This window comes from Muscardinus avellanarius, assembly GCF_963383645.1.
Source record: "Muscardinus avellanarius genome assembly, chromosome: 2".
NCBI lineage: Eukaryota > Metazoa > Chordata > Mammalia > Rodentia > Gliridae > Muscardinus > Muscardinus avellanarius.
Window position 1 is genome coordinate 138,237,801 of NC_137787.1, and position 25,569 is coordinate 138,263,369.

Consider the following 25,569-nt stretch of genomic DNA (forward strand, 5'->3'; position numbering starts at 1 on the left):
AAAAAACAGGGCAGGGGGTGTAGCTCGGAGGTTGAATGCCCCTGGGTTTTATCCCCAGACTGGCAAAAAAAAAAAAAAAAAAAAAATTAAGCAACATATATGCCACCTATGGTGCCTTCTGAAATAAATATCATGTCTTTAGAGTTCTATTCTTTTGAAAAGTATAAAGCCAGGCGTGGTGGCGCACACTTGTAATCCTCACGCTTGGGAGGCTGAGACAGGAGGATTGCACAGGTTTGAAGCCAGACTCAGCTACTTAGTGAGGCTCTCAGCAACTTAGACTCTGTTTCCAAATAAAGTATAAAATAGGTCTGGGTGTATAGCCCAGAGGTAGAAAACCTCTGGTTCCACCTCCAGTACCACCCAAAAAAAAAAAAAAAAAAGTGTAACAGGACAATGATTAGAGCATTTGAAAAATACATATTTTAGCTGGGCAGCGTGGTGGTGCACGCTTGTAATCCCAGCACTTGGAAGGCTGAGACAGGAGGATCACACAGGTTCGAAGCCAGCCTCAGCTACTTAGTGAGGCTCTCAGCAACTTAGTGAGACCCTGTTTCCAAATAAAGTGTAAAATAGGTTTGGGAGTATAGCCCGGAGGTAGAAAAGCCCCTGGGGTTCTATCCCTAGTACCACAAATAAGAAGAAAAATACATATTTCATATATATCCTTATATGAAAAATATATAAAATATATAAAGGACATATAAGCTCTACATTATTATTTCCAAACTATTTTTATGCACTTGTGTCAATTTTGTTGAACTATTCACAGAATTAAAAACTTGGAACTTAAGGTTTATTAATTTAGGGTCATTTGGGGAAACTTGGGATACATAATCACTCTATATAAAACAGAATCTCCAGCAAAAACAACTGAAAATGGCCAACATTTACTAAAGCTATCTGTATCATCAAGAAAGGCAACAGCAATTCTCAGTGAGGTTTTGAGGGGAAATAGATTGTTTTATGACTGAGTTAATAATGTGCAAAGGCAGAGAAACTTCTGGGGATGTGGAAACTATAGATAGATAATAGAGATAGATGATAGAGGGATGGATAAATAGATGATAGATAGATGATAGATGTGTGTGTGTGTGTGTGTGTGTGTGTGTGTATGTGTGTTACCTGGGATGGAACCCAGGGTCATTCTACCTCTGAGCTATACCTCCAACCCTATTTTTAATTCTTTATTTTGAAACAGGATCTCACTGAGTTGCAAAGGGCCTCACTAAGTAGCGAGGCTGGCTGGGAACCTGGATCCTCCTGTCTCAGTCTCCCGAATGCTGAGGTTACAAACATGTGTTACCATACCTGGCTGGAAAACATTTTTGCGGGAGAGAATCAAGGACTAGAAAGCAAAATAAGGCACAAGCAGCCTAATGTACAAGAAATAAGCCCCCAATTCAATCAAGAAAGAGAATGCACAAATAATGATATATGCATGTAAAAATACATAACAATAAATCCCACTATTAAATGTACCAATTAAAAGAGAAAGGAAGGAAGGAAAAAGGCAGGAAGGGACGAACCTATCTGCCCATGAACTAGCCCAGTGCTCTGCATCCTCGCAAAGGAGCTGCTGTGTAGCGTATGCTCATTGGTCCTTCAAATCCTCAACACTTTCTTCTCTCAAAGCAAAGCCAATTTTAATTATTCTGCTTAATAATTTTCTTCTGACATCTTGCAATTTAGATAATTTTTTCTTAAGAGACACTAAGCCATGAAGGAGGTAAAATGTGAATTGGCTCTCCCCAGAAAAGGTGAGTTCTCTGGATTGTCCTCCTCCCATATTTATTTGGAAGCAGCGATGACCACGGCATCTACCCGAGCTTCCTCTAGTTGGTCTATAATGGCAAACACCTCTTTGGCACCAAGTCATGCCTCACTATTCCTTTTCCTATTCTGAAAAGGAGTAAATAGAGCCTTATGAGGGTCCAGTGATCTGCTTCAATGTCTGGCTTGACTCAGGAAGCAGCCAGAGGTGGATTGCTCATGCCATAACTATGGCCTTCAACTTTAATGGGAATAGTCAACATCCTATTATTTGAACATTTATCCTGGGTTCCTATTATTTTAATTAGAAAGACATTTAATGGTAGAAATCTTTCAAACCTAAAACGTTTAAGGAGGAGGGAACTCTTCTAGGTATCCATCCCAGAGATACTGACCTGGAAGAAGTCCACACAGAAGATGAGAGATCATTAAGTAAATCTGCTCTCTTATGGTGAGAGCCATAAGGGCCTCTGAATAAAAATTTCTACCTCAGAGGAGCTGATGAGTGAAGTGTGATGATGCCTAGGTTAGCACCTGCCAAGAGTGCTCAGCACATACTGCAGCCCAGCCCTGCCGGGAAAACAAAGGACTAGTGACACAAAGTACATTAGGACTCTAAAAAGCCGCCGTTCCTGAAACTACTCAGGAGTCCACAGCATAGCCAAATAGTTGTTTCAGGGAAGTCTCTTTCTAGAAGGTGTCAGAGTGAATTTAGAAGAAATGACAGGACGAGAATATCACTAGTCCATGACCCTCACGAGGTAACAAGGATCATCGATGGCCACTAACACCGTACAAGAAAAGGACAATGGGAAAGGAGCTTCCTGCCCTGTCTACTCACAGAACACCAGGGAGCATTCTTGAGAAAGACTGAACCTAAATGGGACCAAGCCCCTCGGCCTAACTACTAGTTTTTAGGATGTTCAGGACCAGAGAAATCCATGTCATGGCACCATGAATCAGCAAAATTCAAGTTGTAGGATGCTCTACAGGACAAATAACCCAATAATTTCTTCAAGTTCCAGAATAGGAAGAAGGAACCTGGAGATTGAACAGACTCCTAAGAGATATACACACAGCAATGTATTACAATATATAGATGGTTTTAGGACTTTAATTTGAACAAACCAACTAAGAAAAATATAGAAAACAATTAAAATGTGAACATGGGCTGGATATTTAATAATATTAAGATTTTTTTTCTGGGAATTGAACTCAGGGGCATTCTACCTCTAAGTTACATCCTCAGCCCTTTTAATTTTAAAATTTGAAACAGGGTCTCAGCCAGGCATGGTGGCACACACCTGTAATCCCAGTACTTGGGAAGCTGAGAAAGAAAAGAGTTTAAGTTCAAGGCTAGGCTTAGCAATTTAGCAAGATTCAGTTCCAAAATAAAAATAAATAAAAATAAATAAAGAGGGTTGGGGTGTAAATCAGAGGTAGGATACCCCTGGGTTCAATCCCTAGTGATCTATCCACCAAAAAAATAGGGTCTTCTTAAGTTGCTGAGAGTCTCACTAAATTGCCGAGGCCTGCAATTCTCTTGTTTCAACTTCTCCAGTATTGAGATTACAGGTGTGTGATACTTCCTCTCCTCCTCCTTTTCTCCTCTCCCTCCTCCTCCTCCTCCTCCTCTTTCTTCCTCGTACTGGATATTGAACCCAGGAGGGCTCTACCTCTGAGCTATAGCCCTAGTCCTTTTTATCTTGAGGCAGGATCCTGCTAAGTAGTCCAGACTGGCCTTGAACTTAAAATCCTCCTGCCTCAGCTTCCTGAGTTTCTGAGATAACAGGCATGAGCCACCATTTCCAGTGCGATAATATGCAGTATTTTGTTTTATTCTTTATGTGCAATAATGGTATTATAGTTGGTTTTGGCTGTTGCTTTCTTTCATTCTTGTATAAACAACAAAGTGACTAGAATGACACTTAAAAAGAACACAGGGCAGATAATTATTTCTTAGTGAAAACATAGAGAGCACAAGTCACAAAAGAAAAAACTTATAAATTAGACTTCATCAAAGTTTCAAATTACTATTCATCAAACTGTCAAGAAAATATGTAGCAAGTTGAAAGAAAATGTGTGCAAACCTGCATCTGACTATATGTCACATGTACATAGATAATAGCTCTCTTTATATTATATATGTGTATGTATATATATATATACATACATATCCAGCATATATGAAGCTCTTCAACAACTCAGTAAAAGGAAAACAATATATAGAAATAATGAAAAGATAAGCAACCAAATTTTAAAAATGGACAGAATTAGCCAGGCGTGGTGGCGCACACTTGTAATCCCAGCATTCGGGAGGCTGAGACAGTAGGATCATGGTTCGTGGACAGCCTCAGCTACTTAGTGAGGCCCTTTGCAACTCAGTGAGCCCCTGTTTCAAAATAAGAATAAAAAATAGAGCTTGGGATGTAGCTCGGAGGTATAATTCCCCTGAGTTCCATCCCCAATACCACACACACACACACACACACACACACACACACACACACACAAATGGAGAGAATTCTTGAAAAGACATTTCACAAATGAAGACATACAAATGGTCAACAAGTATATGAAAAAGGATTCACCATCCTTAATCACTAAGGGAGATGCAAATTAAGATCATAATGAGATACTTCTATACACACTAGGAGAACTAAAATTAAAAAGATGAACAAATCTAAACTTTGGACAGGCCTGTGGAACAATTGGCACTCTTGTACATTGATCTTAAAAGTTAAATGTAGCTATCGGTATACCCATTACAAAGCTATGCTCTTGCAACACCATCCCCAGGTATTTACTTAAGAGACATGAAAATATATATGCAAATAAAATCTGGTACAGAATATTCATAGCAGTCAAAATCTGGAAATGGCCCAGGTATCCATCAAGAGAAGCACCAATAAGCCAGCTAGTGTGTCTCTACAGTGAAATACTACTTAAAAAAGACCAGACTATGGGCACAACCAATAGCATGGGATCATTTTCAAAATAATACCCTGAGTGAAGTCAGTCAGCTGTCCCTTCCCAGTGTAGGAAGCCGACCGAGTTGGGACACAAAGGAATGGTGACAAATGAATTATGTAACTTGATTCACAGTTGTGAAAGTGACTTAATGATATATTTAAGTTTTGAGGAGCTGATGTGTTCAAGGTGTATATCTAAAAATATTTTAAAATTTCACAGACTTCTCTATTATTTATTATACAATATGTATGTATTTACAGGTGAATTTAGATGGTACCTAGGATTTTCTTAAAAATAATCCAGTGTGGCCGGGCGTGGTGGCGCACGCTTGTAATCCCCGCGCTTGGGAGGCAGAGACAGGAGGATCGCGCAGGTTCGAAGCCAGCCGCCCGCGCTGGCTTAGGAGACCCTGTTTCCAAATAAAAAAATAAAAAAATAGGTCTGGGAGTGTAGCCCAGAGGTAGAAGGGCTTCCAGGAACCCCAGTACCACCAAAAAAAAAAAAAAAAAAAAAAAATCCAGTGTGAAAGGCTAAAACAAGTTTAGCCCTGAGTTGGTCATTATTCAATCCAGATGATGAATACATATGTTCATGAGATATTTTATTCTCTTTTGTTTTTGCTTGAAATTTTCCATGATAATGAATGAAAGGAAGGAGAGGGAAAGAGAGGAAATAAAAGGAAGAGAAGGAGGAGAAAGAAGAAGAAAGAAAAAGAGAAGAAAGAGGAGGAGACGGAGGAAAGGAAGCAACAAAGAAAGAGGGGACAGGAGGGAGGGAAGGAGGGGAAGAGAGAGGAGAAGGGAGGGAGGGAGGACAGAGTCCAAGTACAGGACCCCTAACAGCCCTCAGGACATCGCTGGACCCCAACTCTTCTCAATCAATGATGAGTTCTTAATGAGGACCCTGAATCATGGGAAAAGGTCAAGTTGTCCTGCACATGGTTCTCTCTGCACCAGAAATTGATTTATGGCCTGCTTCTGGGCACACTCTTCAAACAAACTAGGAAAAAAAAAAAATCCAGGCAGCCACAGAGGCGGCGACTTGCAGTGATCCAGAACATTCCCTACAGTGGAACAGTGCTCACTGGGCCTAAGGACGCCGCCCAAATGAAGTGTCAGTGTGCTATCATCACGGAGTGTCCAGCCCTGCTCTGGGCAGCTCCCACCTCGGCTGCTGCTCCCTATTCACAGGGCTTGGGGGACGGGCATCTAGTCTGGGCCACAGCAGGTCTGCCCAGGAGCTGGACGGTGTCCACCCAGGCTGTCCATCAGGGACACTCTGCTCAGCTCCATCCTTCAAAGATCTCACAAGAGGAGCTATTTCACTCCTGCAGCTACTTTTTAAAAAGGAAAGGGAAGGCCAGGTGTGATGGCACATGCTTGTAATTCCAATACTTGAGAGGCAAGACAGGAGGATAGCAGGTTCAAAGCCAGCCTCCAACAACTTAGCAAGGCCCTCCGCAACTTAGTGAGACTCTGTTTCCAAGTACAAAATAAAATCAGGCTGCGAGTTTAGCTCAGAGGTAAAATGCCTCTGGGTTCAATCCCCAGTGCCACAGAAATAAATAAATTAAATACATAAAAAGAAAAAGGGAAGAAAAGGCCTCCTCATTTCCAATGGAAAACAAACTTTCTGGGAGTGGGCTGTTATTGTCCTGAGACCTGGAGATATTTGGCTTAGCTGGTGCTCAGGTTGGATCAAATGGGGCCATTTCCAGGTCAGCTCTTGGCCCACACTACATCACTGGGAGTGGTACTATGTAGGCATTGAGCCTTGTGCTGGTGAGATGCTGAGCCAGAGAGGCCCAGCCAGGCCTTGGAGGCGGGGAGCCCCTAGAGAACAGGAGGCCAGGCTGTCCACCAGCAGGTGGGCAGGTAAGAGCCTGTGATGAGGGTTGGAAAACTGAGAACTAAGGGCCAAGACCAGTCTAGCATTTGCTTGATCCAAGCAGCACATCTGCGTGCGTGCCTGTGTGTTGGTGGGGTACTGAGGACTGAACTCGGGGAGTGTTCTACCTCTGAGCTATACCCCCAGTCCTTTCTATTTTGAAGCAGGGTCTCGCTGACTGAGGCTGGCCTCAAGCCTGTCATCTTCCTGTCTTAGCCTCCTAAGTACTGGGGTTACAACTATCAAGTAGCCAATTTTTTTTTTTTTTAATGGTACTGGGCATTGAAACCAGGGGCATTCTACCTCCCAGATATACCCCCAGCTTCCTTCTCTCTCTCTCTCTCTCTCTCTCTCTCTCTCTCTCTCTCTCTCTCTCTCTCCTCTCCCTCTCCCTCCCTCCCTTTCTTTCTTTTTCTTCTTTCTTCTTTATTTTGCAGTACTGGAGATGGAACCCAGGGGCATTCTACCTCCGAGCTACACCCCCAGCCCAATTTTTTTATTTTTTATTTTGAAACAGGGTCTCACTGAGTTGCAAAGGGCTTTGCTAAGTAGCTGAGGCTGTCTTCAAACAGTGATCCTCCTGTCTCAGCCTCCCAAATGCTGGAGTTAAAAGAATGTGTCACCACACCTGGCTTTTATTCTTTATTGTGAAGCAGGATCTCACTGGTTAGCAGTTGCTGAGGGGCACACTATGTAGCGGAGGCTGGCCGCAAACCTGCAACCCCCCTTTCTCAGCTTCCCGAGTACTGGGATTACAAGCGTATGGCACCATGCCCAGCTAGGTAGCCTGTTTTTAAAGACTACCTCATAGCACCTTTCTTCTAGACTTTACTACAGTCCAAAGATAAGTAGAAGTCTGCAAGCTTGAAGCAGAAGAGTAATATATCTGCCCTGTTCTCCACTGAGGGGTCCCTAGCACCCTGTCCAGAGCCTTCTACCCAGCCAATATTATGCAAATCAACTCAACTGAGTGAATGAGTGAGTGAATGAATGAATGAATGATGAGCAGGACGCACTGCAGCCTTTCCATAGACTAGGAGATTCCTAAACTGCAGAACAAAATCGCACCATTTGTAGGAAAACAGATGAACTCGAGAATATATGAGTATGCTAGAGAACTAAATGAGTATAGCCAGTCTCAAAAAAAAAAAAAAACCCAAAAAAAACGAGAAGACATGTTCATATGTGGAAACTAGAGAGAGATTTGGCAATAAGGGTAACATCAGATAGATGAGTGGAGACTCCAGGGGACTGGAGGTGGCGAAGTCATAAAGAATACAATAGTAGACATAACGCTATGAATGTATACACAAACCACTTAGAATAAAGCGCAGATTTCTCCACTGTCACATCCCATCTAAGGTCTGATCCCATAGGTCTTGGGAAGGCGTCCTGACACTGACACTTCATACAAACCTCTCCACGTACTGTGATCTTGGCCGCACTTAGTAGCTCACACTTTTGAGAAACACTGGGGATTTCTCAAATTTCTGAAGTTCTCTTGGGGTTTCCAGCAACTCACCTCCTCCAGCGGAGATGTGTCGTCACTAGTCTGTGGTCCAAGGCAAAGGGATTGGTTCGACCCTTTAATTCAAAGAAAGGCTGAGGAGTCAGCATGGACAGAAGTTCCTGGTATCCCTGGATACACTGATATTATGGATGCAAAGAACTAGTGTGTGTGTGTGTGTGTGTGTGTGTGTGTGTGTGTGTGTGTGTTGCTGGGGATTGAACCCAGAGGCGTTCTACCTCTGAGCTATACTCCTCAGCCCTATTTTTTTTTTTGAACAGAGTCTCACTAAGTTGCTGAGGACCTCGCCAAATTGTTGAGGCTGACTTCAATTCTGCAATTCTCCCATCTCAGCCTCCCAGATACATGGGATGTCCAGCTCCATCCTTTTTTTTTTTCCAGTATTGGGGATGGAACCCTGGGGCATTCTATCTCTGGGCTACACCCCCAGCCCTATTTTTTATTCTTTATTTTAAAACAGGGTCACACTGAGTTGCAGAGGGCCTCACTAAATAGCTGAGGCTGTCCGCGAACCGCGATCCTCCGGTCTCAGCCTCCCGAATGCCGGGATTACAAATGTGCGCCACCACGCCCGGCTACTTTTTTTTTTTTTTAATGACAGTTTTTCCTCCACACATCTTAGAACTTCCCCGGAAAAACACCCATCAGCTCATTTCACAGAGAAACACCCAATTCTATCACTTACTCCGCGCTGCTCCACAGCCAGTTGTGCTACTCTCCAACATTTCTTACTTGGGTCTTCATTCCCTGGAATCCACAAGGTGACAGGAGGATCCCAGTCATCCTCAGGAGTAGGCCACCCCCGGGGGCAAGCCTGCAGCTCTCCCTGGAGAGGACACGTGAGGCCGAAGGAGCTTCATTTCATAGTGCCTGCCAATGGAGGTCACAGCCGCGCCTCTGGGATCTGAAGCTGATACACACTTGTTTTTGCTGTCAAACATGTTAAGAGATTCTGATCCCAGAGGGGGACATTATTGGCCACGACAGACTGAAATTTCATTCATTCCATTCATATTAGTTTCCCAGCACTCAGATCCAGCAGGGGGAAAATGGCTGGGTTTGGACCAACTCATGGAGAAAAATAAGGTAACACAGACTCCTAAAGTATTACACAACAGAATACCCAGGCCTGGAAACATTCCGGAGCCTTTTTATAGTTACCCAGAAATGACAAAGGAAATTATTTACTCCAGGAAGGTTTGCAGATTGGTGTGGCTAAGGGATCCAAGAAAGCATTTTTCTTATGTCTTCCTCCCTCTCCCTCCTCCTGCCAGTAACCAAGTGACAACAGAATTATTGCTAGCCATCTATTTTTTAATCATGTGATTTTCTTACAAAAGGCAATGACAATTGCTCAGACTGTTGTTTCCCAAAAAAGGCACATGATGGTTACACGAGATTCCATACAGCTCTTAAATGCTTCCAGCCAGCTCTATCCAGGGTTTTGAAAATTACATCCATGCCTTTAATAGACTACCATTTTTTTTAAGATAAAAAAGAGGCAGGGGGAGTCAGAAGGGAACTCGAAATGTAACGATAATATTGATTTAAAACATGACTCTAAGAACTTTTGAAGTCCTGGATGTGTTTATATAAGATTAAATGAGGCCAGGCGTGGTGGTGCACACCTGTAATCCCAGGATTTGGGAGGCTGAGACAGAAGGACCACAGGTTTGAGGCCAGCCTCAGCAACTTGGTCAATAGCTGTTTCAAAATAAAAAAGGGCTGGGGGTAGAGCTCAGAGGCAGAATGCCCCTGGGTTCAATCCTGAATACCAAAAAAAAGAAGAAAAGAACAAATTAAATTTTTTATCCAGGGTATGGTTCATCACAACGTCACAATTCTGAAAAGAACTGCCTGGCTTTCGGGAGTTGCCTCGTTGCCATGTTGTTAGGTATATGGGTAGATGTGGCATTACAAAGCAGGAAAAGTTTTTTTTTTTTTTTTTTTTTTGGTGGTACTGGGGTTCCTGGAAGCCCTTCTACCTCCGGGCTACACTCCCAGACCTATTTTTTTAACTTTTTTATGTGGAAACAGGGTCTCTTAAGCCAGCAAGGCTGGCTCCGAACCAGCACCATCCTCCTGTCTCCTCCTCCCAAGTGCGGGGATTACAAGCGTGCACCACCACGCCCGGCAACAAAGCAGAAAATCTTTCTTCACCTTGCAAAGGAGAATCAATCGTTCTCCCAGAGGTAGAAAGGCTTCCAGGAACCCCAGTACCACCAACAATAAAAAAAAATAAAAAAAATAAAAAATAAATAAAAAATACTTATTTTAAAAAATTTTGTTACTAGGGATCAAACCCAGGGGAATTCTACCTTCGAGTTACACTCTCAGCCCAGTTATTCTTATTTTGAAAGGGTCTTGCTAGGTTGATGAGAGTCTTACTACTTGCTGAGGCTGTCCTTGAATCTGGGATCCTCCTGTCTCAGTTTCCCAAGTACTGGGGACTATAGGTGGGTGCTACCATTCCCAGCTAAGATAATATATTTTAAATATCCATGTGAAATCCACATATTTTCTCCAAAACTATTTAGATGGGAGAAGTGTGGACACCCAATGGGACAACAGTAAGGCCAAACTACACGCAACAGCAGTCGTGTCCTTCACAAAAGGGGTATGAACAGCGGTCAACTACCTACCTTGGGGTGACCAGATGTCTTTTTTTTTTTTTTTTAACTCAGAGGATATAACTGTGCCCGGGTCAGCACACCCTAGCTGTCTCTGTAGATAGGCAAGCCTTCCTGGGAGATAGCAGATGAACGGGCATTTTGATGCATGGCAGCTATTCATCTATGGTTGCTGTCGGTTTGGAGAGGTGGGAGCCGAATGAAAGGCTGGCTTTGTCCTGGAGCCCAGAGGAAAGCTAAGTGGAGAGGGGTTCTGCAGCCAGAGGAGGTGGCAGGATCCCTCCTAGCCATTTCATCACTGGTCGGTCCCCCTCCCTGGCCTCTGTACTCTCCCTGGTTGAAGAAAGAGAACTGCAGCTCCAGACTTGTCAACATACTTTGGGCTTCTTGGTCGGCTTTTAATTTGTTGGAATGTTGGCAGGCGCAGGCCGGCTCACCAAAGAGGAATGAATGCCTTTGGCTGTGGCCAGGGGTCAAGTGCACTGGCAATTGCTGTAGGCTGCCCGGACCGTGTCAGTCAGGCCTGGCTCTGAACTTCTCCATGGGATGCTGCCAGCCCCCCTCAGGAGGATCACTGGCATGGTCAGAGCTAAAGGCAGCCATGGGTCTGTTTGGAAAATGGGTCCCACCTCCATCTGTTCACCTGTGTGAGTAACCAGTGATCCAAGGCATGGCGGTAGGCTTGAAGGGCAGGAGAGGGCTTTGAGCAGGACCTTGACTGGAAGCAAAAGACATCCCAGACACATTGTCAGGGTGTGTGGAAGGGCTGGAAGTATACTGACCGTGACCAGTATGAAAGGTGGAAGATCTGGTGAAAGGAGGGAAAGCTCTCACGTGGTGTCCGCTCTTGCTGCTAATAACAAGATACCCTAGGTTGGGTGGCTTAGAAACAATATAGGTCTATTCTCACCATTTTGAAGGCTGGGAAGTCCAAGATCAAGGACCAGCAGGATCCGTAGGTGGTGATAAGGGCCTGTTTCTTGGTCACACATGGTACCTACTTGCTGTGGCTTCCCCTGGTGAAGGGGCTCACTAGCTCTTTGAAGCCTGTCTGACCTAATCACCTCCAAAGACTCCCCACTTCCTAATATCGTCATGTTGGGGGTGAGGATTTCAACATAGAAATTTTGTGGGGATATAAATACCCACACCATAGCATATACCATTGATTAAGCTTTAAGCTACTGACACCAGGCTAACATTCCTTCAGAAAAATAACCCCGTCGTCCACAACAGCTTCTACCAAGGGGACCCCAAGTCCTTTCACTCCAATAAGGGCTCTTGATATACCCACTTTGGAGAGAGTTCTAGAAAGCAATTAATGTGAAGACAACCATTTGTGGGTAGGGTGAATGTGTATGAACCACCCAACTTGAACACTCTTGGGAGTTTTAAGGAATCCTCGTGCTGGGGCAACAAGCTATCTTGGGCAAACCAGAATGCTTGTCAGCTCTATTTTGTGAGCCCTTACTGTGTGCTGGATATTGTGACAGGTTAACTGTGGTCATTTAATTCCCACAGTAACTTCAGTACACAGGTGGTTATTTCTATTTACAGTGAATCTCAAAAGCAGAACTGACATCCTTTTGCCTATTCCAACTTTGGAGCCTAACCCTCCTGTTAAAGGCCTCTGTGGACACTTGACACCCAGTGATTCCACTGGACACTTTCCAGTCACTGACATCTACCTGCTGGTTTCTTCCCCCAAATTAAAGGCTCCAGCACCTGGACGGGCAATGTCCTTCCCTCCCTCAAATTCCAGTTCCTTAGGTCAGCCCAGACAACTAACTTGCACATAGCACCCAATCTTGGGGCCTTATCACCCCAACCCCTTCCACTCCACTGCCCTGAGCCTCACTGCTTTTCATCACTGCTGATCTGCCCGTGCCCTGCACCCTCCCTCAACCTCCTGTCCTCATCCCCTTGTGTCCTTCCTCCCAGTTCTGTCCCTAGAATCAACAGTCTTGGAATGCTTTCATACGCGAGTCAGTGGTGTGCTGGTTACATGCTTAACCTGCTCTGTGGGGAAACTGGGAATGTCTGTATATATATGTTTATTATATACTTACTGCTGCAAAAGATGTGTAGCTAATAATTAACAAATAAACATTACTTTTATTGTAAATTCTATCAGACCAATTGATTCTCACAGAATACTTTTGTTGACTTGTGAGGGACTCTTCTCTATAGCCAAAATAAGGCAGCAGTTTGGTCAGGATTTGAGTCTTGCTTCCCAAGCAGTCAACTCTTTCCTCAATACACTTCACAGATGTGATTTAGCTGTCCAACTACTTTTCACCCTCATTCAAATTATATTCATGAGGCTGAACCTGTTCAGAAACCACATGTAGCAGTCTACCACTGTATAGTATCCTCCCCCAAGAGATAGCTGGTGCATTCACCTCCACAGAAGACAATAGGACACAGCGCTCACCAGGAAGCACTATTTTACCACCTTTGTGTAGTGTGTGTGTGTGTGTGTGTGTGTGTGTGTGTGTGTGTTACTGGGGATTCAACCCAAGGGCATTCTACCTCCAAGCTACATCCCTAGTTTTGTTTTGGTGTCTGTGTGTGTGTATGGTACTGGACTGGAACCTAGGGGCTTTCTACCTCCGGGATACACTCCCAAACCTATTTTATATTTTATTTGGAAACAGGGTCTCACTAAGTTAGAGGGCCTCACAAAGTAGTTGAGGCTGGCTGAAAACCTGCGATCCTCCTGTCTCAGCCTCCCAAGTACTGGGATTATAAGCATGTGCCACAACACCCAGCCATCCTCAGCTCTTTTTATTTGAAAACAGGGTCTAAGTTGCCGACAGCCTCACTAAATTGAGACTGGCTTCGAACCTGCGATCCTCCTGTCTCAGACTCCCAAGTACTGGAATTAAGTGTGCGCCACCATACCTGGCTACCACCTTCATTTTTAGTCGATTTAATTGTAAATTTATCTAACTCGTAAATAATGGAGGTACTTAAACACAGCTCACAGAATCCCTGTAAGTTTATCGAATCTTGAGGAGTGGTCTCCATCACCCCCATAGGAGTCCCCTCAACAGCAGGCTTTTCCTTTCTGTCTTACAAGTGGACACCCAGGAACGGCACGTGGAGTTGGAGGCTTTGTGTCCATTCTGGACTGGGATATGGTCAAGGTCAAATAAGGTAAATCATCTCTAAATGTCCTTAGGACAGATCCCTGGTGAGGAACTCCTTAGGAAATAAATCTCACAGCCAGGTTGCACTGGGCATGTAATAGGTTTACAATTTACTACTGGTAGTACTTCTAGAGTTTCCAAGAAAAGCCTATTAACTCTCCCAGAGTATGGGTCTGGCAAACTGTTGACACACTCCCTTGCTCAACAGACAAGGAACAGCAAATGAGGATGCAGAAACACACTGGAAATGAACCAAGCTCTTCTGCTTACCCCGCAGGGAGATGTCCAGGAGCCCCATGAAGGAAACAAATCCCCAAAGGCCTACTATTACCTAAGCTGACACCGACTCATACAAGCTGTCTTTCTCCCCGACACAGGAAGCCACTCACAGACATTACCTCACTCTATAATCCTCATGTCAAACCTGTGAGGCAGGTAGCTTAAGGTATCCTCAACTTACCTATCTGTGGGGAAGTCGCTGCCCGAGCAGCAAGAAGCTTCCCACACTGCACTCTAAGCATCCTTGACACCAGCAGAGACTAAGTAATGGTCATCTCTGGCTTCTTCTGAAACCAAGCACTGAAGTGCGAATAAACCACCCCTCTATCCCAATTAATCAGAGGAAACCCTGATTAAAATGGCTGACCAGGAGCTTTATTCTGCACAGCTGTCTCATCTAAGGTCATTTCTTAGGCAGCAAATTTGTGTGTGTGTGTGTGTGTGTGTGTGTGTGTGTGTGTGTGTGTGGTAGTGGGGATTAAACCCAGAGGCACTCTTATCTATGAGCTATACCCTTGGCCCTATTTTTAAATTTTTACTTTGGAACAGGATCTTACTAGGTGGATGACAACTTACTTACTGAGGCGGTCATCTTGCCTCAGCCTCTCAAGTACTGGGATTATAGGCATGCGCCACCACACACAGCTGTAGGCAGCAATTTTAGTAATATTACAGCCCCCCAAACTGATTGTTGAAACTTCACAACTATAAGAAACAACATGTCACCATCTGCAACTTTTAAGCTTTGTGGCTTTTTTTTTTTTGTACTGTGGATCGAAACCAGGGGCATTTTACCTCCAAACTACACCCCGAGCCCTATTTTTTTTTTTTTTTTTGAAACGGTCTCACTGAAGTTGCAAAGGGCCTAAGTAGCTGAGGCTGTCTGTGAACCACAATCCTCCTGTCTCAGTCACCCAAATGCTGGGATTACAAGTGTGCGCCACACCTGGCTTGCTTTGTAGTAATTCTAAAAGCTGTTTTTGTCTGAGTACTAGAGCTCATGGAAGTAGTATGTATAGAGGAAATACCAAGTCATCCCAAGTTGCCCTATTTTTTTCTTGAAGAATATAAATCCCTAATTTCCACTTGTAGCTTCCAGTACAAACAAGACTTTTAGGACTTGAGAACATGCAAAGATACTGCCAGAAATTTCCTCCAGCCTCTGAGTTCATGGGGTGTTATTTGGGAGCAGAAGAGTGTGTCCTGCCATCATCCCAGCTAAGAAAAGTTGGCCAGCATCTAGGGAAGGTAGCCCTGATCTCTTTGATGGCCTTGGCCATATTTCAAAGTGTGCTCTGAGTTAGCCTCAAAAAACTTAACATTCTCTTGACTTCTAGATGCCTGATGACATTCCGTAGCTTCCTCTAGTCAATGGCTCCTCAAACTGTCAGCCGTCAGTTCAGTGGGCTTCATTTCGTGCCTGGTTGCGTGATGTATTGCCCACAATACATCAATACATTCTAGAGCTCATGGAAATAGTATGTATAGAGGAAATAATACCAAGTCATCCAGAGTTGCCCTCTTTTTTCTTGAAGAATATAAATCTCTACTTTCCACTTGTAGCTTCTAGTACAAACAAGACATTTAGGACCCTAGGACCGCCTTCCTTTCCTTCATCCCAGCTCACATCTGCCTCCTTACCCATCTCGCCAGAAGTCTCACTCATTTTCCAGTCCCATAAACTTAGAAACACTCTTAAGTCTACATATTTACATCACCAGAACCATTTTTACATAAAAATAATAGATTATAATAAGGAATCTTACCATGAATATAGCCTCGTTTTTGGAGGCCCAGCAGCCCTGCTACAGGCTCATGTGCCAGTAATGAGCACTTTCAAATGATAGGAGGTTCACCATGTAGGTAATGTCTGCTTCAGAGACCAACACTCAGCCCCTCTCTTGATTCAGTTTACCTAACCTAACCACACCAACCACAGTAAGGCTAGCTAGCATGACTGTTGGGCCATCTGAAACATGGAGAAACAGTAGCCAAGACAAAGTCCTTTGGCTGGCTCACAGGCCAAGAAAAAATCCTAAGTATACATTCTTTTTTTACTGTCATCGCTTGTCGTGGCAGGAGCCTAGGTACCTTCCAAAGAAGGAAGCCTCTGCTCCTAGGGGGCTAAGCACCAATCTCCTCCCAAGAGAGTCCTTCCTGCTTTATTACTACCATTTATCAAATAATATAAAACTTGGGAACTGGTCTCAAAAAATGGCACTTGATGCATGATTTTGTGTAGATGTCTAGAGGGTTATGAGACGAACCAGCTCGCAGTACCATCAAGGTGTTTTCCTGCATTTGAATCTAATCAGCAATTTTCAAAGTGATCTGGCATGAGCCTCAGGGTCTGGGAGTAGACACTTGTTTTATACACTAGACTTCTGATTCTGTACCTTTTAAAGACAGGGTTTCACTGCAGGAAGGGTGGTGTGTGTGTTCATGTGAGGTGTGTGGTGTGTGGTATGTGGTGTGTGGTGTGTGGTGTGGTGTGGTGTGGTGTGGTGTGTGTGTGTGTTGGGCTCACTGACCTTCTGGTATCTAAACAGATAAACATTAGGACACCCTATTTCCTTGTTACTCTAATGTATTCACTTGCTTGAGATATTTGGAAGGAAGCAGAGACTAGGCCATGGTTTAAAATGCATTTTTACATGTTAATCAAATCCTAGCTCATTCCTCAAGCAGTTTCTTAAAAAAGCAAACACAAAATCCTCTATCTACAGCCTCTGAAAGGACTGACCCTCCTGCTTCAGCAAGATGTAGGGGTAAAAACCGTCATCTCTCCACAGAACCCAGAGCCTGCCTACGCCGACCCTGCCAGAACCCCCCTAACTTGCCTTTCACAGTGCTTTCACCTCCAGCACAGTCTGTTCTGACATGAGATTGAATATGCCTCATAATTACTGGACCGGATGTAGTTTCAGACATTCCAAAGAGGAAGGGCTCCAGATTATTTTTTATCAGAGATTGTGCTTGGTCTTCACCTCAAGGGGCCATGGTCTGGTCCTAGAGGGACTATTCCCCCTTTCATCCAAAGGAAATACCAGATTTGAATAAACCATGACACTGTGGTTAACAAGGCTTAATTCAAGTAGTTGATTGCTAAACAAACAAAAACCCTAATAAAGAGCTCATTCTTAACAATTAAGGCAAGAAAGACACCAAACCATTTTAAAGATAATTTATGTACATTTATGGCTTTATACACTTATAGCAAAGATTGTTCTTGTGTCTGTAAGTACATCAGCATCATCAGGCACTTCTCAGAGAGTATTGGAACAGGGACGTGAAATCTGCACTGTTACTAAACTCAGGTGGTGAAATGTAGGAAGGTGTGACCATCCTGACAGGACTTACATGTCACCCTGGCCACAGTGCCAGGCTGGGCCCCACCTCAAGGAAGGGCCAACTGCAATGCCAAGCTATTTTGTTTGCATAAACCACACTGCACTTTTTACTGAATAATTACTCCCAAACTAAAACCAGGAGAAACTTAGAAACCTTTTGTTTAAAAATCAGTTATAGATTAGGAACTCTTAAGACCTGAAAGTAAGAATTTCACGTTTTTGGAGGGTGTGGGGAAGTACTGGTAACATATATTCAGCAGTTGAACAAATCAAACTGTACACGCTGGAGAACTGTTTTCATTTTAAGTGTCCTTATCCTCTTCTTGGGATGTTCCACTGATTTACTGCTCACCAGGATAGGATGTTTGCTAATTAACCTAGACTTTGTCAGTTTGTCAAAGCAGAACTTTCCAAGTAATACATCTATTACCTAAATATATTCCATACATCTATGTTACGGAAACAATACATCTTTATATTTAAAATATCTGAATAGCTCTATAATACAGTATGCTTTTAATAACAGTACAAACCAGAGGAAATAAATCAAACAAGGCTGCATAGGTGATATCATTTGCACATTTCACAAAGCAATCATGTACAATAATATACTAATTACTCCAGAAAGTCAGTATTATTACAGAAAAAGAACTCCCCGAGGCCACATGATGTCTGCTTTCAAAATACACAAGCTGCTTTCCCCTGGACTTCATAGTACCCACACAGCTGCCCAAGATTCATATGAGGATTTCAACAGAGAAAAATTGGGAGGAGGGTGGTATACAGACTTGGGAGAAAGAAATACCTTTCAAAAGCTACTCTACCAGTGACTTAGCTGAGTAGGAGCTTGGAGGCTCCCCTGTGATGGAAGCAATGGTGTGAGGGAGGAAAGTGAACAAACACAGGAGCACAAATGAGCACATGAGCTTTCTAAAAACAAGCCAAGTTTCAGAGTGCCCAGATAGAAGAGGGTTAGAGGGGTGGCTGCTCAACAAATAGAAGAGTCACAGTGGGAAACTTAAAACAGAGCTGGACTACTATAGGAAGCCTATCAGGAAACACTTGTGATCTTGTTAAGGATGTGAGAAAAACTAAGCCAGTGGAGATGCAACTGACATACACGAAAAGACAATTTAGACTGTGATTTAGACCATGTACACAGAAATCAGAACCTTCTCAAGAAGGCAAGAGGAACACTGTGCTGCACCTGTTCCTTTCTGTGATGACTCCAGGCGTTCCTCATGTCCTGGAAATACTAATGGATCAAACAGGAGGCATAGCCAATTAACTGGTCTGTCACTTACAGGTAACTGGAAACTATTAAAACATAATGATCACAGTTAATGGTTTAAGTTACTAAAGCCTGAAGAAACGCTCAAGTTTTTAACCTAAGGATCTTAAAATAAATTCAAATGTACAACTCACAACTGGCTGGTTTTCAAATTAGTTGCCCCAATTTTTGAATGAATTTTAGTCTACCTGTACCATCTGTACCTATACACAACAAAGCATTCTACAAACCACTCAAGTCCCATTTTTAAAACTTCCTCCTTCAACTTAATTTTGTAGGACAGAAGAGAAAGGGATGAAGAGGACTGACAAGATTCTTCAAGGCAGAGATGCAAAACCAACCCACACTTAGAATGAAATAAAGTGTACAGAGGTATAAGGGAAACTTTTGCTGGAGCACAACTCTTAAAGAGTTGAGTTGATTGAAATCCTCAGGTGGACAAAGGAGCATTTTTTATTTTTATTTTTTGGATATAGGTCCCTCCTTCTGATCTACAAACATTTTGAGGCCTCCCAGGAATAACTAACAATGCAACACATGGGCATCTAGCAGGAGACTTGAGGCTATGCGGTGCACAGAGCTCACAGGGTCATAGAAGCAGGTGAAAAATCTTTAAAATACATACATAAAAACATATTAACTTCTTCTAAATACGAAACACGAAGTGTCCATACTATACATCACTTTCCCGCCCAAACTGGGCCAGAAACGTTGAGTATGCAAGTACTAATTACAATGATTTAAGATTAGTCAGAAACATCACCAAGTAGCATCCCAAAGTGTACAAACCAGTTAAGCACGTATAAAAATTAGTACTAATCCAGTTAGAAATACAAAATGAAGATCATGAACGCTTCCCCCAAATACCTGTGATTCCACAAATTTACAAGCAGACAATGTAACAAAGTAGACTCTAGTTTTAAGAAAACATTAAAGTTCAATATCTATTCCAAAAATGATCTCAAGTTCCAACAATAACATTGAAAATCATTTATCTGGAAATTAGAACCATTTTAAGTATTTGTACAAATTTGCAAATAACAAAATAAACAAAAAATAGAAAAGACCTGTACAACGCTGGCATTTATGTTTTTGTTTTCTCCAAAAGTTTGACAAGTCCATTAATTCAGCAGATTGATTAACAGGCTACTGGGTTCTCATGAAAGTCCTGTGGCATGTGAACAGGTCCAAAGACGTTCAATGGAGGTGCAGAATGGAGATCTTGATTCTCTTTGATTCATCACTTCAGCAGAGCACAGGTAGTACAAACAAAAGTTTAACTTATCGAGACATGAGACCATCACAGTATTACAAAAAGAGTATAAACTTTCCTTGGACCAAATGGGTATTTTAAAAAACAAAAACACACAAATACAATTCTTTATCTACTGCTTATATACAAAACTTGAAAGCACACTAGAATCTGAAAGTCTTTTCTGCAATTATATGGTGTAGTGAGTTTGGCACTTCATTGTAATGAAATTTCCAATGGCACAGTCCTTATCTACAGCAGCACATAACCTGCAAACACTGGGCAAACATCCTGTACAGGAAAAGTGTCTTCGCTGCCAAGTCTGACGAAAGGAAAAAAGGATTTTTTTTTTTTTAATCAAGAAAACTAAAAAGAGGGGTGAAGGACATCTTTGGACTGCTTCTCTCAGTTCCTTCTGTCAGACAATCTGAAGTACTTTTAAGTGTAGCCTAGGAGAAAAACATACACACATACACACAGTGAAAATACAGCCGAATTAAAATCAATTCAACTTAACAAAACCAGAGTGACAGAAATACTTGGGGGGATGGGTAGGGTTAGTACTTTCTTGAACAGTTTTTAAATCATTCAATGGGAAGAATTCCACTTTAAAAAAACCTTCAGCATTTGATTTGTATCAAATGTATTCATTTATTGAAGATCTGCTAAAAAGATGCAGCCCTCTAACTGTCAAAAGAAATCTCTAAAGCAGTTAAAGGAAAGCTTCTTTATATTTAAGCTCAAAAGGAAAATTGATAAGCTGCAAAAAGGGCGGAGAATGAATGATAAAAGATGCCTTGCTGCAAGGGGCAGGCAGTCGACATCAAGAGTCCTCACCATGGAAGACACATGGCAAGTCATCGTGCTCCTCTCTTTTAAGTTCTATTCTTCAAAAGGCTTTTTGATATTGGGGTGAACTTACCTGCTCACTAACTCTTAGCCTGACACCCAGCTGTGTGTCGTCGTCTTGACACCATGTGGGAAGCTTTGGTTGGGTAACACATTGTCAAAGTTAAAATCCAAGGTATCTCCATCCATGAGGTCATTCCGGATGATGGACTCCATGTCACAGTCCAAGCGCTCAATAAACATGCCGTCCAAGTCACTGGGGAGCTTCTCCTGGTGGAGAACACTCATCCGTCCATAGCCATTGCAGCTGCTCACTGAGGAGTAGCTACCCAGGGCACTCATCTGCATGGGGTGGGGCAGAGGCACTTGTAAAGGTGTCTTCACTGGGGTCAGGCGGTTCATACCCGAGGTGTGAGGCATGGTGTTCACCGCATGGGGCAGGGCGCGCCCGTTAACTGCAGATGTTTGCTGGTTGTGTCCAGAGTGGGTATGGGAGTTGGGGTTCATCATTTTGTTATGAGATGCTTGGTTGCCATAGGTTGGCATGACCGAATTGGGGCCCATCATCACGTTCTGGCCCAGGACCCGGCTGTTGGGTTGGGCCACCCCAGGATCAACTGGTGACATAATGTCATTATGGGGAGGAGAATCAGACGTAAGTAACTCCTTCAAGAGTCCCTGTGCGCAGTTGTACTGATTCAATCCTCCATAGCTTGACTTGTCCTGCAGTGTTTGCATAGGCATCTGGGACAAAGGGCTCATGCTGGATTGGCCATATGTGTATTTTTGGTAGTTTGGGCTGGGTGAATTCAGACTGGTGTTTGGCGGCGCAAATGAGTAGCATGACGTTTGTTGCATCATGCTGCCCGGTGAAGACTGGGTGGAAACAGTTAATGATGTTGGGGATGAGAGAAGGTTGAGATTATCCAAAAGGTTTTCCATGTTTTCAGGATTGCTTATCTCAGATAGACTGGGCAGAGTAGAAGCCATCTTTGCAGCAGATGGTGGGTAGACCAGAGAATGCACATCCCCATCTCCCAGATCATCCTGTTCCGTCATAATGGGAGAGAGTCTCCCACTAATTGTACTAGCGTTTGAGCTAGTTCGAGGGCGAAATGTACTCCAGTTATCAAAGTCATCATTGCTGTGAGAGCCAGGGCTCGCAGGCCATTTGGAAAATTGAGATCCAGGGCTGTCCCCAGCACCTTCCTGGCCAGATTGGAGGGATGCTTTTTTCTTGGCAGCTCGGCCTCGGCTCTTGGCAAATTTACTGTTGTTGTCCATGGATGCAGCTCTTCTCCTGGGGGATTTTCCACTCTTGCCTCCCTCTGGATTGAGCATCCACCAAGAACTTTTTCCAGTTCCTTCATTCTGCACACGAATGAACTTGCTGTGCAGAGACAGATTATGGCGAATTGAATTCTGAAAAGTAAAAAGATCATGTTACGATACTCTTCCACTTGGAAAATTTATCTATTCAACATTCATTACATGGAAGATAAAATTTTTAATAGTTTATAGTACAGCTTTCAATCTGAACAGTCAAAACAAACAGTTCTATACCCACTATAAAAGATCTCAAACTGGTAGAAAAAATAGTATCTGTACCTTTAAATATACATGATTATAAACACTTTATTTGATATGGCTATATTTTATGAGGGAAATTACAGAAACTAGTTTTAAAATCACCAAAGCTTTTCTGGCTACAATGCAATGCAAATAGTCATTCTTATCAAAGTTCCATCAAAATCCCTTTCCATCCCACTACTGCTCAACTGCCAGTTCTCTTCATAGCAAACATGCCATTTACACCAAGTAAGAAATTTTATATCACTGGACCCACATGATTATGGAACAGAAAGATAAAATGGGATACATTCCTAGACAAGAATTGAAAGCTTGGAAACTAGTAGGACCTGCATGTTTTATACCTTCAAAGTCCATTAAGCAAATGCATATGAATGTCAGGAAATAAGTCACTTTTTTATGTGAGAAAGTTAATCTGCCAAAATAGGAAAAATTTAAATTCAAGTGGTACCCCCTTACTCCTACAACCAGTAATATACCAACTAATTCCATGACATTGCATCAGTGGGTTAAACTCTATCCAAAACAACTAAAGAGGGGAAGTGGGGGTGGAGAACACGATTCTAAGTCATACCTCTCCCTTCTACTCTGTGGGGTATAGATAGGAACTTAGAAGAATCATACATACAAACCTACAAATCCAAACATATGGGAAAGGGGCCACAGCCTAGTAGGCTTCAGCCACGGACAAGAAAGTCTCCTTGTGATTTTCCTATTCAATGGTCAGACTTCCAACATTTGGGAGAGTCTGTCTGACACAAATGGAGAGAAGTGGGAAACACTCTGAGCCCTGAGGAGGAGAGGCCTTGTCTTACAGCTTTTTCCCCAACACAAAGAGGGCATTGCCACTACCTATTCAATCTACAGCCTCAGGCCTCAGGGGCCTGATTCCAACTCCAGCAGCTGGAACCTGAGTATCATATACCCCTGGGAATGGAGCTGAGCACAAGGCCCCCGGATTTCTGTGGCCTTCAATGCCAAGTAGGTGTCAGATTCAGCTGACTCAGCACCTCCCCTCCCTGCAGCCCCTCTCCTGGGCACAAAAGGGCTCTGGCTGGATTTGTGGTCACCCAAGGAGGCAGCCACAATGCCCACATCCTCTTGCTATTGACATAGGACAAAGATGCCCGAGTGCCAACCACTGCACTAGAGACAGCAGGAAGGTTACCACACAATGCTGAGCTCACGTCTTTTCTCACTGAAAGGAGGTAGAGAACAGAAGGGGGTGGCCTCACCTTCTAAAAGGAGACAGAAAAGTCAGAAGGAATTCCAAAAGTCAGAGCTGAGAAATCCTTATTTTTATTTTTTATATGTGTGTGTGTATGTGTGGTATTGGGAATAGAACCCGGGGGCTTTCTACCTCCGGGCTATACTCCCAGACCTATTTTATACTTTATTTGGAAATAGGGTCTCATCACTAAGTTGCGGAGAGCCTCACTAAGTAGCTGAGGCTGTCTTCAAACCTGTGCGATCCTCCTGTCTCAGCCTCTCAAGCACTGGGATTACAAGCGTGTGCCACCACATCTGGCGAGAAATCCTTATATCATTATGCCCTCTGATCCTCTGTGCTACATTTTGCCCAAGGGTCACAACACAGTAGCTGTGTGACAAGCCCTTCTGCCATAGTGCACAGCAAATGCAGGTCAGACTCCATCCAACAGGAGCTTCCTGGCTGGATGCTGGGCAGGTGCATTGCACTTGGCAGCGACAATCTTTTGTTTCCAAGACTTTCCTCTTCCTCCCAACTGATGATCCATCCCCAGCTCAAGACATGCTGTGAGGAGGATGCAGGGGTCTGAACTCTATACAATATCCCCAGAAGAGGCTGAGGACTGTACCTCTCTTGTGTCCTATTTAATTCCCATAAGATTCCTGACATTCCATGGAAAGGTCCTACATACCCACATGTACATGTGTACTCACAGAGCCACAGGCTTGTCTCCTGGGCCCACCAACACTAGCAACTCAAGTTTTCAATTCCTCCTTAAAGTGCTGGACCACAGCCAAACACTGTGACCCTGCACCCTGTGATGCTGTCTACATGCTGGAAATCTGGGCACAGGCACAATATTCGATCATGGCAGTGTTGTTTTCTGAACACAATAGACACACAGATAAGCTCCAATGAAACCTCTGGAGGAGAGGAAGCTTGACTCCTGTCCCTGTCACATTTAGTTAATGATAAAGGAGGAGAAAGATCTTCCCAGATAGCAGCTTCCTGGTGTGTTTGTACTGACCCTGGGAGAGAGGGCTGCAGCTCTATAACACTCAAGATGATTCTGTCAGACCACCACCAAGTACAGTTAGGGAGCATTGTTAACAAGACTGCAGAAGACATGATAATGAAATCTTCAAGGAAGTTCAAGAAGGTTCACTAACTCAGGTGGGATATACACTAATTCACTACCTAAGACTTTTTAAAAGCCAAAGCAATTCCTTACTTATCAAAACATCATACTGTGTATTTTTCTAAGAGGACATTTCAGGTCGCTCTTTGAGTAACAGAGCTGTCTACTTGCTTTGCCAACAATTAAAAAAAAAATTTTTTTTTTCCGAACAGGAAAAGGTTTGCTGTGCAGGGCTTGTTACATAAATTCCTGTTTTTCACACAGCCAGCAGGACATTAAAGTAGCTATGATTTCTATGGGGTGAAGTTTGGAGAGGTTAATCTTATAAAAATATGTACTGCTATTACTGATGCTGTGTCTGCACTTCTACGGTAGACAGGCTGAGGATGGACAAGAGAGTCACTTATGCCTGGGACTGTGGCAGAGCCACCTGTGACTGCTGGGACTCTGAGACTCTGCTATTGAACTTCTAACAGCTCTTACCTGGGGAAAGAGACTAGGGGGTGAGTGACTTGCCAATCACTTAGCCAAATCCTCTGTTTCCTCATGATGCCATTAGAGAAAATGCCAATTCAGCCAATCTCCTCTCTGCTTGCTGCATTTCTGCAGCAGGGGCTGGCTTTCTGCTGACAGAGCTGGCACTCTGGGCCCACTTGCAGATCCCCTC

At 43.3% G+C, this 25,569-nt stretch overlaps 1 protein-coding gene across 1 annotated transcript in view; it reads right to left on the reverse strand.

Annotated features, from left to right (window-relative positions):
• Window positions 1-21,051: 21,051 nt before the first annotated feature.
• Window positions 21,052-25,569, reverse strand: part of FOXO1 (forkhead box O1) — a gene marked incomplete at both ends in the record, with an annotated part of 102,554 nt that continues 98,036 nt past the window's right edge. Inside the window, one exon of the mRNA XM_080689939.1 lies at window positions 21,052-22,386. Within this exon, the coding sequence (XP_080546065.1) occupies window positions 21,052-22,386 (1,335 nt within the window). The remainder of the gene's footprint in view (window positions 22,387-25,569) is intronic.